Source organism: Crinia signifera, chromosome 8 (assembly GCF_055691185.1).
Source record: "Crinia signifera chromosome 8, ASM5569118v1, whole genome shotgun sequence".
Lineage (NCBI taxonomy): Eukaryota > Metazoa > Chordata > Amphibia > Anura > Myobatrachidae > Crinia > Crinia signifera.
Window position 1 is genome coordinate 179,031,143 of NC_139224.1, and position 19,368 is coordinate 179,050,510.

At 50.7% G+C, this 19,368-nt stretch overlaps 1 protein-coding gene across 4 annotated transcripts in view; it reads left to right on the plus strand.

Annotated features, from left to right (window-relative positions):
* The window catches only part of LOC146026858 (cytochrome P450 4B1-like), a 100,015-nt gene that overhangs the window by 68,867 nt on the left and 11,780 nt on the right, over positions 1 to 19,368 (plus strand). For all 4 annotated transcript variants that reach the window (XR_014454558.1, XR_014454559.1, XR_014454560.1 and 1 more), the window contains exon 8: positions 16,358 to 16,548. Coding sequence is in view for 1 of the 4 variants with exons in the window: in XM_083157904.1 (XP_083014030.1) it covers positions 16,358 to 16,548 (191 nt within the window). In the remaining 3 variants the exon portion in view is untranslated. The remainder of the gene's footprint in view (positions 1 to 16,357; positions 16,549 to 19,368) is intronic.

Below are 19,368 nucleotides of genomic sequence, written 5' to 3' on the forward strand. Positions count from 1 at the left end.
GAGAGGTGCACTTAGCCCCCGGCACCCAGAGGTGGGAGGCAGTGCTGTGTTACCTCCGGGCACCTGGGGGGCAGCAAGATGGGGAGTCAGCCACAGGCAGGGTGCGCTGCAGCCCCAGGTCAGCTCCAGCGGCTGCAGCGAAGCAACAGAGTTAACCCCTGGCATGCCAGGGGGCAGGAGATGGCAGTGGTGCCACGCTGCCTCCAGGTACTGGAGAGGGAGCCCCCAGCCAGCCCATTGTCAAGGATCCCCTGCAGGCAGGATGGCTTTCCTTGGCTGCAGGGCTCAAGAAGCCCAGTGCTGGGGCACAAGAACAAAGTAAAAAGCACATATTGTAAATGATATGGGCAGGCACTGAGCTGGGACTACATGTCCCATGCTGCAGTGCTGCAGGGGAATGAAGAGCTGCCCATCTTTGGAGCTCACGTCTGGGCTAGAGGTGTTCAGCTGGTCCCCTTGCAGGCTCCTGGAATCTTTGGAGGGAAACCTTCCCCCTAGCCAGACAGACCGGTACCTGGGCCCCCAGGTCGGCTGTGGTTTAGAGGAGTAACCACTCCCCTCTGTCCATAAGGACAAAGCAGAGTGTGCATGTGCCCAATGCATGCACGTCTCGGGGACTTACCCCCTGTGGTAATGTGTATTGGAGTATCATAAAAAGAGGGCTGCTGCCCTGTGTATTTTGTACATCTGCTTGTATCTGTATGCTGTGCTCCTAGAGAGATCTAGGAGAGGGCTCTTTTAAGAGCTTATATTTGAGCAAATAAACCATCTACTGCCTCAAGACGACTACTTTCATCTTGCAACTAACAGAATTACTGCAATAATTCTGTTCTCCGGCTGTTCTGGGTATAGCACCCAGCGTCTTCGAGTTCTACTCTGCCAGCAACCGAAGCAGAGGTCTGATCTGTGACCAGTGGGGAACCAACCGATGCCAGTCAGGGGTGTGTCAGCAGTGGGTCGACGCACACACTCCAGCAGGTAGTACTCAGGTGCCAGCATTTGAGCCTGAGGAGGTAATGGTGGTTCCAGGTGTCACCTAAGTAGGAGCCTGGTGTTGACAGCGATATCCCTATTGGGCGGAGTCAGTAACAGGCGGTTACTGACAATAACAGGAAATCCCCTATTGGCCAGGTACCGTGAGACCTGGAACCGCCATCTGTGGACCCGAAGGGCGTAGCCAGAGTGTAAGGGCAGGCGTCTGGTCACAGAAATTGGTGCCAAGTGGTGGGATATCCCAGTCGGCTTTTTGGTCACCTGATTGAAGAAGCTGAGTTACTCAGGGAGGAGTAACTGCAGCAAGGTGAACGCGCAAGATGGCAGACTTTAGAAGAATGTTGAAGGATGACTTCGAGATCATGTGTCGGGATAAGGGTGTGGAGATCCCTTTGAAAGCAACTGTAAGCGTAATGAGGATGGCGCTCATGAGCTGTTAGGAACAGGGAGATCTCGCCTGCCCTACCTCCGTTGTACTCAGATGGAGTTGACGTGTGTGTGCGGGGTGCTAGGCTTCACCAATAATAGCCGCGTTCGTGGGAGCCCGTTAGTCAGGCTCCCACCTCGATGCCACCTGGTCTTATGTTAGGACAACACACACGCCAAGGCCAGTGATGAACAAGGGGAAACCTATCTACAAAAAAGAGGCGAGGACCACCCTGCCCTGCGGAGAGGGGTGCCAGTGGATAGCACTCTAAACAGGAACCCGCTGTGCTAATGCTTAACAGGTGTAACCATACACAGTATGCTGACACACTAAGAACTGCTGACGGGTGTAACAATACACAATATGCTGACACACTAAGAACTGCTGACGGGTGTAACAATACACTATATGCTGACACAATAAGTACTGCTGACAGGTGTAACAATACACGATACGCTGACACAATGAGTACTGCTGACAGGTGTAACAATACACGATACGCCGACACAATGAGTACTGCTGACAGGTGTAACAATACACGATACGCTGACACAATGAGTACTGCTGACAGGTGCAACAATACACTATACGCTGACACAATAAGCAAATGATTAGTAAGGAGACAAAGAGGGGGAATCTCCCAACTTATCTGAAACCGAGGGATATCAATTTAGCTGGAGCTGAGATGCTGCGGACAAGGCAGGGAACCAGCCGAAAGAAGCACCACGCTGGAGAAGGAATCCCACAAAGACCAACAGGAGCTGCAGGGACCGGGAGACGGATAAAGGACGACACACGGACACCGGGAGGACAGGAGACTGGATGGAGGACACAGCTGGGAATCAACGACAGGATGCAGGATGACTGGGAACAGGAACCAGGAATAACGGAAGACTGGGAACCAGGAACACTTGAGACCCTGAGGTACATAAGCTATAACCGGCGTGGGACTGAATAACCAGAGGGTTTATATAGAGAGCACAATGTGGTGCTGATTACACATTGCCTAAAGGTGTGCACTGCAGGCTAGGAGCCTAATCAAGACACCTGAGTCCAGAACACACAGTACTGAAAGTAACCTGCAGTGGCCCAGGCTGACCACTGGATGCCACTAGCGAGTACACACACACACAGGCTGAGATAAACCCAGGGAGAACATGAACTACACACATAAAATGTGAATAGTACATAACACCGATCCGTTGGAGGCGGATCATAACAGAATCCCCCCCCTAAAAAAGGTGGACCCCGGACACCCCAGCTTGATCAAGGGGAACCAAGAACAAAAACAGACTCAATGTCTCCGACAAGACTTCTTCTTCTTCTTCTTCTTCCCAGGTTGCCTGGGAGTAAACACAGTAATACCAAAAATATTGTCTGAACTAACGGTACCCTCAACTAAAGGCATTTCATCGATTTCAGAGTTGTAATCTGAGTTGGAGTCCGCATCTAAGGGAAGGATTATGGTTTCAATCTTGGTAACATTTGGCACTGGAGAAGAAGTGGTATCGCATGACTGAACATAGGCAGGACTCTTGACAGATTGAGTAGACACTGGACAACCATCGATCTCTGAATCGGAATTCAAGACAGAATCAAGCCTGGATTCCACTGCTGTAAAAGCTAAGATTCCAGGGGCATTCCTGTTAAAACGAGCACACCCAGCGACCATAGCTATGGGCTGGGACTTTTGTACTGACTTTCCTATGCATGATGGAGTCTCTGCAGAGAAGATGGTCAGTCCAGAGGCAGGTGAACCACTTTTATTGGGACCAAATTTTTTCAATACAGCATCACTGAATGCTGGGAGATTCTTAAGAATGGGATCCTCAGATTCAATAAATTTGGACGCCCATTTGAAAGGTTCACCTCTGAAGCAGTAAATTAAATAGAGCACCACATTATCTGAAGAGATACCTAAAAATGGTCTGGACTCCAAAATAGTGATAAAATGGTTAGTGAGCGCAACAAATTGGGTTAGGTCCCCATCAAAAACTATAGATGTAGAGATATCGTTCAAAGCATCAACAGTAACTTCATTATCAGCTAACTGACTGGTCTGTATAGCTGGAATTATGGCCCTTGAGGCTGAGACTTTAGGGACCCCCTTAGAGGTTATGACCTCTTCCAAGTCTGATGGTCTTTCTGGTTGGGCAGCACTATGATGAGTCTCTGGCTGATCACCACTGTGATGCACTTCTAAGTGGGCAGCACTATAGTGAAACTCTGGCTGGGCAACAACAAAAAGACCAACAGATGGTCCCTCCATGTTACCGACATGGCTGGAACTCTGTTCAGAGACAGGACAATCAGAATCCCTCTTAGGGACTAGATGGACAGCGTCCCCATCTGGGGCGACACAGGCTTGAACCCCCTCTGGGGCGACACAGGCTTGAACCCCCTCTGGGGCGACACAGGCTTGAACCCCCTCTGGGGCGACACAGGCTTGAACCCCCTCTGGGGCGACACCAACTTGAACCCCTTCTGGGGCGACACCAACTTGAACCCCTTCTGGGGCGACACCAACTCGAACCCCTTCTGGGGCGACACCAACTCGAACCCCTTCTGGGGCAACACCAACTTGAACCCCTTCTGGGGCAACACCAACTTGAACCCCTTCTGGGGCTGCGGCCTCTGGGCCCCCACTCGGGGCTGCGGCCTCCGGGCCCCCACTCGGGGCTGCGGCCTCCGGGCCCCCACTCGGGGCTGCGGCCTCCGGGCCCCCGGCATCAGACCGGCTCGGCGGGCCCCCGGCATCAGACCGGCTCGGCGGGCCCCCGGCATCAGACCGGCTCGGCGGGCCCCCGGCATCAGACCGGCTCGGCGGGCCCCCGGCATCAGACCGGCTCGGCGGGCCCCCGGCATCTGACCGGCTCGGCGGGCCCCCGGCATCTGACCGGCTCGGCGGGCCCCCGGCATCAGACTGGCTCAGCGGGCCCCCGGTATCTGAGTCAATCACCTGGGTTTTCCCTTCAAGGGTTTGCAACTCTGACTCCCTGGTCATTAAAACATCAGCACTGGAACCAGTAGAAAAAGGCAGAGTGCTTTTACTGGGAGACTCGGCAGAGAGCTCCTCTGCCACAGTGGAGACAGGCTTAGATCTGACAACCTGCTCAGACCTGGCCAGAGGAGATACCCTGTCGGCACCACCGGAATTACGCAAGCCACACGTCTGCAAGAAGTGGCCAGAATCTCCACAGTATAAGCATAGATTAAGGTTTCTACGCCGCTGACGCTCCTCTAACGGAAGCTTCGGCCGTAGATAACTTCTATGCTTTACCTGACCCTCTGGGTCTGAGGACTTGCTGCCTAATACTTCCCTAGGCAGGGCCTCATTAGGGGCTGAACGAACCCCAGTGACCTCTGGGAGGATCAGAAAAATATCAGTGATGAGTCTTTGCAGCTGCAGAAGAGACTGCTGCAAAATCTCCCACTGCCCAGGTTTTACGGCATTGAATGCCAAATTTAGAGCCGCTAATGACTCTTGCATGGCCTGCATGATATGGCCATGCAAGTTTATACACCAGCAAGAAAAAACTGATACAAGAATAAACTGACACGGGCCAAAAACTGACACGGGCCAAAAACTGACACGGGCCAAAAACTGACACGGGCCAAAAACTGACACGGGCCAAAAACTGACACGGGCAAAAAACTGACACGGGCGGAAATCTCTGGACTGAGAGGGCAGAACCCAGCTCCAGAGTGCTGTATGGCCGGTTATAATGTTAGGAACAGGGAGATCTCGCCTACCCTACCTCCGTTGTACTCAGATGGAGTTGACGTGTGTGTGTGCGGGGTGCTAGGCTTCACCAATAATAGCCGCGTTCGTGGGAGCCCGTTAGTCAGGCTCCCACCTCGATGCCACCTGGTCTTATGTTAGGACAACACACACGCCAAGGCCAGTGATGAACAAGGGGAAACCTATCTAACAAACAAAGAGGCGAGGACCACCCTGCCCTGCGGAGAGGGGTGCCAGTGGATAGCACTCTAAACAGGAACCCGCTGTGCTAATGCTTAACAGGTGTAACCACACACAGTATGCTGACACACTAAGAACTGCTGACGGGTGTAACAATACACGATATGCTGACACACTACGAACTGCTGACGGGTGTAACAATACACGATATGCTGACACACTAAGAACTGCTGACGGGTGTAACAATACACTATATGCTGACACAATAAGTACTGCTGACAGGTGTAACAATACACGATACGCTGACACAATGAGTACTGCTGACAGGTGTAACAATACACGATACGCCGACACAATGAGTACTGCTGACAGGTGTAACAATACACGATACGCTGACACAATGAGTACTGCTGACAGGTGTAACAATACACTATACGCTGACACAATAAGCAAATGATTAGTAAGGAGACAAAGAGGGGGAATCTCCCAACTTATCTGAAACCGAGGGATATCAATTTAGCTGGAGCTGAGATGCTGCGGACAAGGCAGGGAACCAGCCGAAAGAAGCACCACGCTGGAGAAGGAATCCCACAAAGACCAACAGGAGCTGCAGGGACCGGGAGACGGATAAAGGACGACACACGGACACCGGGAGGACAGGAGACTGGATGGAGGACACAGCTGGGAATCAACGACAGGATGCAGGATGACTGGGAACAGGAACCAGGAATAACGGAAGACTGGGAACCAGGAACACTTGAGACCCTGAGGTACATAAGCTATAACCGGCGTGGGACTGAATAACCAGAGGGTTTATATAGAGAGCACAATGTGGTGCTGATTACACATTGCCTAAAGGTGTGCACTGCAGGCTAGGAGCCTAATCAAGACACCTGAGTCCAGAACACACAGTACTGAAAGTAACCTGCAGTGGCCCAGGCTGACCACTGGATGCCACTAGCGAGTACACACACACACAGGCTGAGATAAACCCAGGGAGAACATGAACTACACACAGAAAATGTGAATAGTACATAACACCGATCCGTTGGAGGCGGATCATAACATGAGCTTGGAGGAGTCGAGTCGGGAGGAGGTGCAGCACGCTGATGGTGACCGTGTCCAAGAGGTGAGACTCACAAGCCCCGTCCCCTCTAGCAGCAGCCATGTTTCCCAATATTCCCTAGCAGGGCCAGGACCCCCGCGTCCCAGGGCTTGATCATCATTCAGATGTGGCATGCGAATCGGGCACCACAGGCCATGCTACCCCCCAAGCAGGACGTATTCAGTTTGCCAAGCTTGCCAACAGTGATGGGAACATTGATGGACATTTGCAAGTTTTTGAGGGGACCTGTAAACACCATGATTTGCCCAAACAGGAGTGGGTAAGACACCTTGTGCCCACCCTGCATGGAGAGGCCTTGGAGGCCTATCAAGGAGTGGCCACTGAGGACTGTGGGGACTATGATGTTGTCGCCAAGGCCCTCCTCCAACACTTTTTTATCACTCCTGAGTCCTACAGGAAAAGTTCTGGCACTTGCCTAAGAATCCTGGCAGCACCCACGAGCAGTTTACCACCCAGCTGCGGCAGTACTTGGTGAAGTGGGCGAAGAAATCAAAGGCCACGACATGGGACACACTGGTTGACCTGATCTGCAGGGAGCAGTTCTACCGCAGGTGTGCCCAGGAAGTGAAGGAGTGGGTGCTAGATCGGGAGCCATAAAGATGGCTACCCAGCTAGCGGACAAGTATGTGACAATTAGGTCACAGGGGCTGAAACGCCCAAGTTGAAGCCCACTCCAAAGTACTGTACAACCAGGGGGACACCCCTCTTCAGCACACTACCCCCAAAACATGCACCTTCCAATCCCGGGTGCTTTTGGCCAGCAATTGCCCCGCAGCGCCCCTGCAAGTAATCAGCCTGGTCAAGAAGTGCTACAGCTGTGGGGAAATCGGACATCTGAGGATGCAGGACTGCAGGCACCACAGATTTGCCCTGCAAATCGGAGTGCTGGAGCCCGGCTTGCTTGCTTAACCCGTGGAGATGAGCCCACCGAGACTTTACCCCCTCCAGTCAGTCAAATGGAGTGTGGCGGGAAACAGGTGAACTCAGAGGAGAGAGTCACCTGCATGGCCAAGTGGCCTCTACAAAATATGTGGTGGCACCTGCAGCCGGTCCAAGTGGGGCCCCTGCAGGGAGAAGGCCTGAGAGACTCTGGGACCTCAATTACTGTGGTGAGACCCCGGCTTATTGATCCTGCTGCAGTATTGCAGGGTCACACTGCCAAAGTTACAATGGCAGATGGAATGGAGCGAGAGGTACGCATGGCCAGAGTCTACATGGACTAGGGGGCTGGTCCAGAGTTGCGAGACATTGCTGTCATGGATGGCCTCCCAACAGATTTAGTTTTGGGGAATGATCTTGGTGGTAGAATCGTTACCACATTTGCGAACGCCATCGCCTGGAGTCCAGCTGCCAGACTACCGTCCTTACCATCGACACCTGCACAGCCCAGCCCAGCCCAGAGGAACAGACCCCAGCATCCAGACAACTGCCAGCACAGCCAACCACAGCATCAACCAGCCCAGAGGAACAGACCACAGTGGCTAGCTCAGTGCATCTCCCCAGCATGCCTTTTGCCTCTGGTGTGCCTACATCCCCTAGAAACGCAGAGGATGTGTGTGCCAGCTTGTTGTATCCTGTGAAGGTGCCCAGCGATGCTCCTGTTCCTAGTGGTTAGCCAACTCCGGCGGTGAGTATGAGTGACCACACAGACATTTACATGACTGACCCCAACCAGAATGACCCTAGAAATCCCAACCTAGATCCCCCTGTAGAGTGTCCCCCTTTAGAAGAAAGTTTGGGCCACTGGCAGGTGGTTATGGAGGCTCAACTCTCTGACTCATCCCTGGCAGGCTCCAGGTGCCAAGCTCGCAGCGGCCTTGATGGGGTGGGGGCAGGGAGTGTGCCCTGGCGGAAAGGGTTCAGGCCCTGGATAGTCAGGAAGGTAGAAGGGGATAACCAGACAGGGCAAATTCCCTGAGACATAGGTCCTTTGAGAAGGACAGGAGGGGAGGTCTGACAGTTAGTGCAGATGGGTGACCAGGAGAAGTGACAGAGGTGCAGTGCCTGGGGGATAGTGTGGGAGGAGACAGTGGTAGGCCCAGACCAGTGAAGGTAGAGGCGACCAGTGGCTGTCCCCGGCCCACAACCCCCAGACAGGTACTGACTTTAGAAACTGTAAGGCCCTACAGACCGGTTGTCCCTGACTCTAGTTTGGTAGTGACGCCCCTTACAGTAGTGACTAGGGCGGGTCTTCCTAAGACAGTAGACTGTACACCTGTCGCTGAAGGAGGCTCTGGTACTAGCTCCAGTGCTGATGATGCATATTTATTACCAGGACATTGTGGTACAGACTATTGCGTCACTTCATGGACTGGGAGCTGTACTGAGCCAGGAGGAGCCATATGGGCAGGAGCACTCTCTGGCTTGTGTGAGCAGGATACTGCTATGGTGGGAGGTGGGGTATGCCACAATTTGGACACACTGGGTGGCAATTGTGTATGCAGCAGACCAGCTTTGGCGCAGATGGTGCAACTGGTACAGTGGTGGAGGAGCACCCACCTGATGGAGGTTTGAAACCTACCTTGGGGGAAACAGATAGACTGTTGTGGTGGAGCCTTGAACTTGATGGTGACATTTGGGACATTGTACACCAACCAGGACAGACCCACTGTAATCTGGATGAACTGTCTACGCTGGAGCCAACACCCCCAGGCACTCCCAGTAACCCCAAATGGACTGCGGGACTAGGAGCCAAATTGTTGGGACATGGCCCTCTAGTTTCCCGCTTGAATGTGGTGGAGAAGTGTGGCCGGAGAGCCTGGCACACATGGTTAATGGCCACCACGACACTGAAGGGGTTAACCCTCTGTGCCGTGGCGCCATCTTGGACAACGGGCGCTTGGCGCCAAATTAAAAAATATATTCGGCGGCGCTAGGCGTCAATGGTGTAAAAAATAATCCTGCCTGTTGTATTTGTTGTGGGCGCCATGGCTCCGGTGCCCATCCATCAGCCAAGGCTGGGAGTCCGGATCCTCTGGCTCCTGGCATGTGGCACCAGCGGGGGGAGCAGGGACACCAGCCCAGTGTCGATGGCTTTCCTGGGTTGCAGGGCTCAAGGATCCCAGTGCTGGGGCACAAGTACAAAGTAAAAAGCACATATTGTAAATTATATGTGTAGGCACTGAGCTGGGACTACACGTCCCATGCTGCAGTGTTGCAGGGCAATGAAGCCTGTGCTGGGCACAGGCATAAGACAATTTATAATATTGTAAATGTATTTAAAAGGTGTTGTGTGGCTTTTGGAGCCTGTGCAGTGCAAAGGCTCAGTGTGTACAGAATAACACGTGTGCTTTAAATGTATTTTAAAGGAAAAGAGCACTTACTGTAACTGTTGTGTCCCAGGTGCTGTGTGGGCTGCTGGGTTCCCCCCACTCTTTACCCCAAAAATGGAATGCTTTCCCAGACAGCCTCCAAGCTGGGAGCTGCAGGGAAGGTAGCAGAGAACATCAGCTTTCTAACAAGCTGAGTGGTTCCTTGGGGCTCTCCGTCAGTGGGCAGTAGACCCGGACAGGGGATCAGGGCTGCCCATTGCTGGAGCTTACGTCTGGGCTAGAGGTGTTTAGCTGGTTCCTTGGCAGGCTCCTGGAAGTATGTTTTGGAGGGAAAATTTCCCCCTAGCCAGACAGACTGGGTGGTACCTGGGCCCCCAGGTTGAATGTGGCTGAGAGCAGGGCCGGTGCAAGGCACCGGAGCGCCCCAGGCGAGGGGGGGTGGGGTGCCCCGGTGCCTACGGGGGGTACCTGCGGCACTGTGTGATCTGGCGGCGGGGTCCCTGCAGTGATGTGGCGGCACGGGAAGCGCTGATGGGTTTGAAAACTCGCCGCACGCTGATTGGCTGAATCTCAGCCAATCAGCATGCAAAATGTTGTCAAACCCAGCAGCGCTTCCCGCGCCGCCACCTGGCTGCCGGATAGTGCGCATCACTGCAGGGACCCCGCCGCCAGATCACACAGTGCCGCAGGTACCCGGCACGGACACCCCTGCAGCCTCCATGCGAGAGACGAGGGGCGAAGTGCCGCCCTCCAGTGGCTGGCGCCCTAGGCAAATGCCTAGATTTGCCTAGTGGTGGCGCCGGCCCTGGCTGAGAGGAGTAATCACTGTCCGTAAGGACAAAGCAGAGTGTGGATGTACCCAGTGCATGCACGTCTAGGGCACTTAAGCTGATTGGTTGGAGACCACAGGGTGGGCTTATCCCCTGTGGTAATGTGTATTGGAGTAGCATAAAAAGAGGGCGGCTGCCCTGTGTATTTTGTGCATCTGCCTGTATCTGAATGCTGTAACATCTGTATGCTGTGCCTCCTAGAGAGATCTAGGAGAGGGCTCTTTTAAGAGCTTATATTTTAGCAAATAAACCATCTTTTGCCCAAGACGACTACTTTCATCTTGCGTCCAACAGAATTATTGCAATAATTCCGTTCTCTGGCTGTTCTGGGCATAGCGTCCAGCGTCTCCGAGTTCCGCTCTGCCAGCAACCGAAGCAGAGGTCTGGACCGTGACCAGCAGGGAACCAGTCAGCAGCGGGTCGACGCACACACTCCAGCAGGTAGTACTCAGGGGCCAGCGTTGGGCCTGAGGAGGTAACGGTGGTTCCAGGCGTCACCTAAGTAGAAGCCTGGTGGTGGCAGCGATATCCTGATGGTAACAGGGACTCCCCTATTGGCCAGGTCCCGTGAGACCAGGAACCACCATCTGTGGACCCGAAGGGCGTAGCCAGAGCGTAAGGGCAGGCATCCGGTCACAAACACCCACCTGTTACTCATCTGCGACTCTCCTCGCTATTTCCCATATGCATACAATAGATGCAGGTATAGATATCCGCATATGGTTACAGGTCTTTAACACTAAATGATACATTATTCATCTTCTTTGCTCTCCATTCTTGGCTGCCATTTTCCCTCTGCCAATGACCAGCAACTCCCTTCCCAATATCCTCCCACACCCAGGATGTTTTCTATGGTGCTCCCTACCACTGGAACTCTCTCCTTCTAGGTCTCTCCAACTATACAAATGGTCTGTCAGCTCCTGTCAGTATCATAGCCTTCCATTTCTCATCCTAAACCTAATCCATCCATTTTGCCCCCTCTGACTCACCTGTCTAACTGCCCCCTCCCCCTTTCTCCCTCATCTCCTCCTTTCCTTACCTGTGTCCTTATACAGTTGCCATACTATTATTTCTGCTGTTGTTTGCTCAGAGCCTGCTGCTTCCACTGACTCTGGCTGAACCAGTGCTGATTCCTAGTCACAGTCACTGCATGTGCACATACGTGTAGTTATTGATGCCATGTACTGGATGTATTGTTTTTTTGTCTTTTATGTGTACTATATTTTGTATGCACCTTGTCTTGGTATGTTTGCACTGCACTATGAGGCACTGCACTTGTATGCACTGTATGAGGCACTGCACTTGTATGCACTGTATGAGGCACTGCACTTGTATGCACTGTATGAGGCACTGCACTTGTATGCACTGTATGAGGCACTGCACTTGTATGCACTGTATGAGGCACTGCACTTGTATGCACTGTTTGAGGCACTGCACTTGTATGCACTGTATGAGGCACTGCACTAGTATGCACTGTATGAGACAGTGCACTTGTATGCACTGTATGAGGCACTGCACTTGTATGCACTGTATGAGGCACTGCACTTGTATGCACTGCACTTGTATGCACTGTATGAGGCACTGCACTTGTATGCACTGTACTGCACTTGTATGCACTGTATGAGGCACTGCACTTGTATGCACTGTATGAGGCACTGCACTTGTATGCACTGTATGAGGCACTGCACTTGTATGCACTGTATGAGGCACTGCACTTGTATGCACTGTTTGAGGCACTGCACTTGTATGCACTGCACTTGTATGCACTGTATGAGGCACTGCACTTGTATGCACTGTACTGCACTTGTATGCACTGTATGAGGCACTGCACTTGTATGCACTGTATGAGGCACTGCACTTGTATGCACTGTATGAGGCACATCACTTGTATGCACTGTATGAGGCACTGCACTTGTATGCACTGTTTGAGGCACTGCACTTGTATGCACTGTATGAGGCACTGCACTAGTATGCATTGTATGAGGCACTGCACTTGTAGGCACTGTATGAGGCACTGCACTTGTATGCACTGTATGAGGCACTGCACTTGTATGCACTGTATGAGGCACTGCACTTGTATGCACTGTATGAGTGCACTGCACTTGTATGCACTGTACTGCACTTGTATGCACTGTATGAGGCACTGCACTTGTATGCACTGTATGAGGCACTGCACTTGTATGCACTATATGAGTGCACTGCACTTGTATGCACTGTACTGCACTTGTATGCACTATATGAGGCACTGCACTTGTATCCACTGTATGAGGCACTGCACTTGTATGCACTGTATGAGGCACTGCACTGTATGAGGCACTGCACTTGTATGCACTGTATGAGGCACTGCACTTGTATGCACTGCACTTGTATGCACTGTATGAGGCACTGCACTTGTATGCACTGTATGAGTGCACTGCATTGTATGCACTGTACTGCACTTGTATGCACTGTATGAGGCACTGCACTTGTATGCACTGTATGAGGCACTGCACTTGTATGCACTGCACTTGTATGCACTGTATGAGGCACTGCACTAGTATGCACTGTATGAGGCACTGCACTTGTATGCACTGTATGAGGCACTGCACTTGTATGCACTGTATGAGGCACTGCACTTGTATGCACTGTATGAGGCACTGCACTTGTATGCACTGTTTGAGGCACTGCACTTGTATGCACTGTATGAGGCATTGCACTAGTATGCACTGTATGAGGCACTGCACTTGTATGCACTGTATGAGGCACTGCACTTGTATGCACTGTATGAGGCACTGCACTTGTATGCACTGTACTGCACGTGTATGCACTGTATGAGGCACTGCACTTGTATGCACTGTATGAGGCACTGCACTTGTATGCAGTGTATGAGGCACTGCACTTGTATGCACTGTATGAGGCACTGCACTTGTATGCACTGTTTGAGGCACTGCACTTGTATGCACTGTATGAGGCACTGCACTAGTATGCACTGTATGAGGCACTGCACTTGTATGCACTGTATGAGGCACTGCACTTGTATGCACTGCACTTGTATGCACTGTATGAGGCACTGCACTTGTATGCACTGTACTGCACTTGTATGCACTGTATGAGGCACTGCACTTGTATGCACTGTATGAGGCACTGCACTTGTATGCACTGTATGAGGCACTGCACTTGTATGCACTGTATGAGGCACTGCACTTGAATGCACTGTTTGAGGCACTGCACTTGTATGCACTGCACTTGTATGCACTGTATGAGGCACTGCACTTGTATGCACTGTACTGCACTTGTATGCACTGTATGAGGCACTGCACTTGTATGCACTGTATGAGGCACTGCACTTGTATGCACTGTATGAGGCACTGCACTTGTATGCACTGTATGAGGCACTGCACTTGTATGCACTGTTTGAGGCACTGCACTTGTATGCACTGTATGAGGCACTGCACTAGTATGCATTGTATGAGGCACTGCACTTGTAGGCACTGTATGAGGCACTGCACTTGTATGCACTGTATGAGGCACTGCACTTGTATGCACTGTATGAGGCACTGCACTTGTATGCACTGTATGAGTGCACTGCACTTGTATGCACTGTACTGCACTTGTATGCACTGTATGAGGCACTGCACTTGTATGCACTGTATGAGGCACTGCACTTGTATACACTATATGAGTGCACTGCACTTGTATGCACTGTACTGCACTTGTATGCACTGTATGAGGCACTGCACTAGTATGCACTGTATGAGGCACTGCACTTGTATGCACTGTATGAGGCACTGCACTTGTATGCACTGCACTTGTATGCACTGTATAAGGCACTGCACTTGTATGCACTGTACTGCACTTGTATGCACTGTATGAGGCACTGCACTTGTATGCACTGTATGAGGCACTGCACTTGTATGCACTGTATGAGGCACTGCACTTGTATGCACTGTATGAGGCACTGCACTTGAATGCACTGTTTGAGGCACTGCACTTGTAGGCACTGTATGAGGCACTGCACTGTATGAGGCACTGCACTTGTATGCACTGTATGAGGCACTGCACTTGTATGCACTGCACTTGTATGCACTGTATGAGGCACTGCACTTGTATGCACTGTATGAGTGCACTGCATTGTATGCACTGTACTGCACTTGTATGCACTGTATGAGGCACTGCACTTGTATGCACTGTATGAGGCACTGCACTTGTATGCACTGTTTGAGGCACTGCACTTGTATGCACTGTATGAGGCACTGCACTAGTATGCATTGTATGAGGCACTGCACTTGTAGGCACTGTATGAGGCACTGCACTTGTATGCACTGTATGAGGCACTGCACTTGTATGCACTGTATGAGGCACTGCACTTGTATGCACTGTATGAGGCACTGCACTTGTATGCACTGTATGAGTGCACTGCACTTGTATGCACTGTACTGCACTTGTATGCACTGTATGAGGCACTGCACTTGTATGCACTGTATGAGGCACTGCACTTGTATACACTATATGAGTGCACTGCACTTGTATGCACTGTACTGCACTTGTATGCACTGTATGAGGCACTGCACTTGTATCCACTGTATGAGGCACTGCACTTGTAGGCACTGTATGAGGCACTGCACTTGTATGCACTGTATGAGGCACTGCACTAGTATGCATTGTATGAGGCACTGCACTTGTAGGCACTGTATGAGGCACTGCACTTGTATGCACTGTATGAGGCACTGCACTTGTATGCACTGTATGAGGCACTGCACTTGTATGCACTGTATGAGTGCACTGCACTTGTATGCACTGTACTGCACTTGTATGCACTGTATGAGGCACTGCACTTGTATGCACTGTATGAGGCACTGCACTTGTATACACTATATGAGTGCACTGCACTTGTATGCACTGTACTGCACTTGTATGCACTGTATGAGGCACTGCACTTGTAGGCACTGTATGAGGCACTGCACTTGTATGCACTGTATGAGGCACTGCACTTGTATGCACTGTATGAGGCACTGCACTTGTATGCACTGTATTATGCACTGTATGAGGCACTGCACTTGTATGCACTGTATGAGGCACTGCACTTGTATGCACTGTATGAGGCACTGCACTTGTATGAACTGTATAAGGCACTGCACTTGTATGCACTGCACTTGTATGCACTGTTTGAGGCACTGCACTTGTATGCACTGTATGAGGCACTGCACTTGTATGCACTGTATGAGGCACTGCACTTGTATGCACTATATTATGCACTGTATGAGGCACTGCACTTGTATGCACTGTATGAGGCACTGCACTTGTATGCTCTGTATGAGGCACTGCACTTGTATGCACTGTATGAGGCACTGCTCTTGTATGCACTGTATTATGCACTGTATGAGGCACTGCACTTGTATGCACTGTATGAGGCACTGCACTTGTATGCACTGTATGAGGCACTGCACTTGTATGCACTGTATTATGCACTGTATGAGGCACTGCACTAGTATGCACTGTATGAGGCACTGCACTAGTATGCACTGTATGAGGCACTGCACTTGTATGCACTGTATGAGGCACTGCTCTAGTATGCACTGTATGAGGCACGGCATTTGTATGCACTGTATGAGGCACTGCACTTGTATGAACTATATGAGGCACTGCACTTGTATGCACTGCACTTGTATGCACTGTATGCTCGGGAGACCCCTTGTGGTGCCAGATAATGGATAATTATATTATCACAACAGGGGACTGCAGAAAAGATGATGGTGAGGTCATTATTTATTGGACCAGACACTTGACGAGCAACACTTTCATTTCCAGGATGAGCATGGTCAGGGCCTGTCTGATGAGGACCTGCGGGCAGAGGTGGACACGTTCATGTTTGAGGGGCATGATACCACAGCAAGCGGCATCTCCTGGACATTATATTGTATGGCCAAGTACTCGGAGCACCAGGAGAAATGCCGGGAGGAGATCCGGGAGGTCCTGGGGAAGAGGAACACCGTGGAGTGGTGAGAATCCGCCGGCCTTTCTTTTTATAAATGATAATGTTTAAAGGGCTTGTTTGCCTAGCATGGTAGGACAGTGCTTAGAATGGCCACATCTCAGTGCTGGGGCTAAGAGTTCTATTCCAACCAGGTGGGTTTAGAAGCACAGCCAAGGTCAGGGCAGGCAGATAACAAGCACAGGTTAGAAGCACAGCCAAGGTCAGGGCAGGCAGATAACAAGCACAGGGTAAGAAGCATAGCCAAGGTCAGGGCAGGCAGGTAACAAGCACAGGGTAAGAAGCACAGCCAAGGTCAGGGCAGGCAGATAACAAGCACAGGTAAGAAGCATAGCCAGGGCAGGCAGATAACAAGCACAGGTAAGAAGCATAGCCAGGGCAGGCAGATAACAAGCACAGGTAAGGAGCATAGCCAGGGCAGGCAGATAACAAGCATGGGTAAAAAGCATAGCCAAGGTCAGGGCAGGCAGATAACAAGCACAGGGTAAGAAGCATAGCCAAGGTCAGGGCAGGCAGGTAACAAGCACAGGTTAGAAGCACAGCCAAGGTCAGGGCAGGTAGATAACAAGCACAGGTTAGAAGCACAGCCAAGGTCAGGGCAGGCAGGTAACAAGCACAGGGTAAGAAGCATAGCCAAGGTCAGGGCAGGCAGGTAACAAGCACAGGGTAAGAAGCACAGCCAAGGTCAGGGCAGGCAGATAATAAGCACAGGTTAGAAGCACAGCCAAGGTCAGGGCAGGCAGGTAACAAGCACGGGTAAGAAGCATAGTCTAGGTCAGGGCAGGCAGGTAACAAGCACAGGGTAAGAAGCACAGCCAAGGTCAGGGCAGGCAGATAATAAGCACAGGTTAGAAGCACAGCCAAGGTCAGGGCAGGCAGCTAACAAGCACAGGTGAGAAGCATAGCCAAGGTCAGGGCAGGCAGGTAACAAGCACAGGTAAGAAGCATAGCCAAGGTCAGGGCAGGCAGGTAACAAGCACAGGTTAGAAGCACAGCCAAGGTCAGGGCATGCAGGTAACGAGCACAGGTAAGAATCATAGGCGAGGTCAGAAAGCTGGGTGGAGGGGATGCAAGTGCAAATAATGAGTAGTTCTGTAGCACAGAGGACGTAGAGCAGCCAGAGGCCAGTATGTGACAGATTGGGGAAGAGCCCTGTGTGCTGCCTCACAGGTGTCCTTTATCACAGCCTCATTGCACTAATACCAGGAGTGTCTCTCTAGGGTCAGACTGGTAACGAGGCACCTCTTCGGCTATATATACTATATGTATGTACAGTGTATGTGTGTGTGTGTGTGTGTGTGTGTTTATGTGTGTGTGTATATATATATATATCCAGGTTTGTTGTTGGATAAAGGTACACTTGCCGGGGTGCCTTCACAGAATTTTGATATGCAGACCACAACTACCCCAGGTTACCCTGGGAATAATGAGCGGCACTCTCTGGGCTTGTAGATACATTTTTAGTGGTACAAAAAAAACAAATCGTTGTCACATTACATCAACGTTTCAAGGCTTGTCAGCCTATTCATCAGGACGGACATCGAAAGTGCATCAGTGATTGTGCAAAAGAGAAAGAAAGATATATATATATATATATTAGGGCAGAGTGAAAAAATTGAAATTGAGAAATTCAGTATAGGTGCCCACAGACGCATCAATTATCGAATGCGTTTTGTACTTTTTAAGCACAAATTGCATCTTATGTACAATTATTGGATGGTGTTTATGGGCTTCTGCGATGCTGTATGTCTAAAATTGTATGTCTAAAAAAGTACGTGCTGCACGTACTTTTTAGACTACATCTGAAATTTAACATTACAAACATGGGTTCATCACATCACATCGCATGCATCCAAGTGCACATTGCATCGCAAGCTGAAAGAAAAATTGTATAGAACCATTGTACAGACAAAAACGCATAGCACAGTACAATTGTAGCGTCTGTGGGCACCTTATCGGCTAGTGTGGAAAAGTTGTGACTTGACCTGAATAAGCAACGTACAAAAGCTTTTTGATCTGAGACAACATCTTCTGTTCTGGCAAGAGACCTAAAGTTTTGCTTTTTAGCTAAAATTAACGAAACCTATGAAGAAGCTCCGATCTAGTTATATTATGTCAGGATGTCTTAGAGTGGTTCATTAATATACTTTAGCATAGTAAAAAACAGTACGAGCTTGTCCTAGTGCAAAGTGACTGACTGGCGGGAGAAAAAATACCTGATAATTGACCCATTTTTCATGGTCACAATTGTGAATATGGTGTTTTCTCCTGAACTTTTTTTTTTTGGAGAGAATGCTCTGTAATTAAAGTGACCAAGAAAAAAAACTTTTTGTTTGCTCTTAATAGTATAATGCACACCTGTGTCCAGGGGTTAAAGTGAGGGGGAACTGGGTGGAAGTGAGTTCCACCACCTCTAATGGTAGAGGGAACTGAGTTCCACCTCTATCACAGCCCTGAACAGTAATTCCAACAGAAAAGCCTGTCCTAGATATTTCTTCTGGCAAGGCGTATGTGATGTCATGCCATCACCGCCACTGAAGTGAAGAAGTGCCACTAAGAGGAGCAGGCTCTGTGCATGCTGAAGACAGGGTGATAGAGGGCTGGAGGGACAAAGAGGTGGGGAAGCTGCTGGAGGGACACAGGGCATGGAGCTACTGAAGAACATGGACAGTGAGCTGCTGGAGTGACAAAGACAGATGTGTATAAGTAGCACAACTGTGTACATTATGTGTATAAGGGGCACTACTGTGTGATTTAATATGAATCAAGGGCACTACATCCGGGTAAAGTGTCCCTTTATGGGAGGTAGGGCACAAATTCCATGACA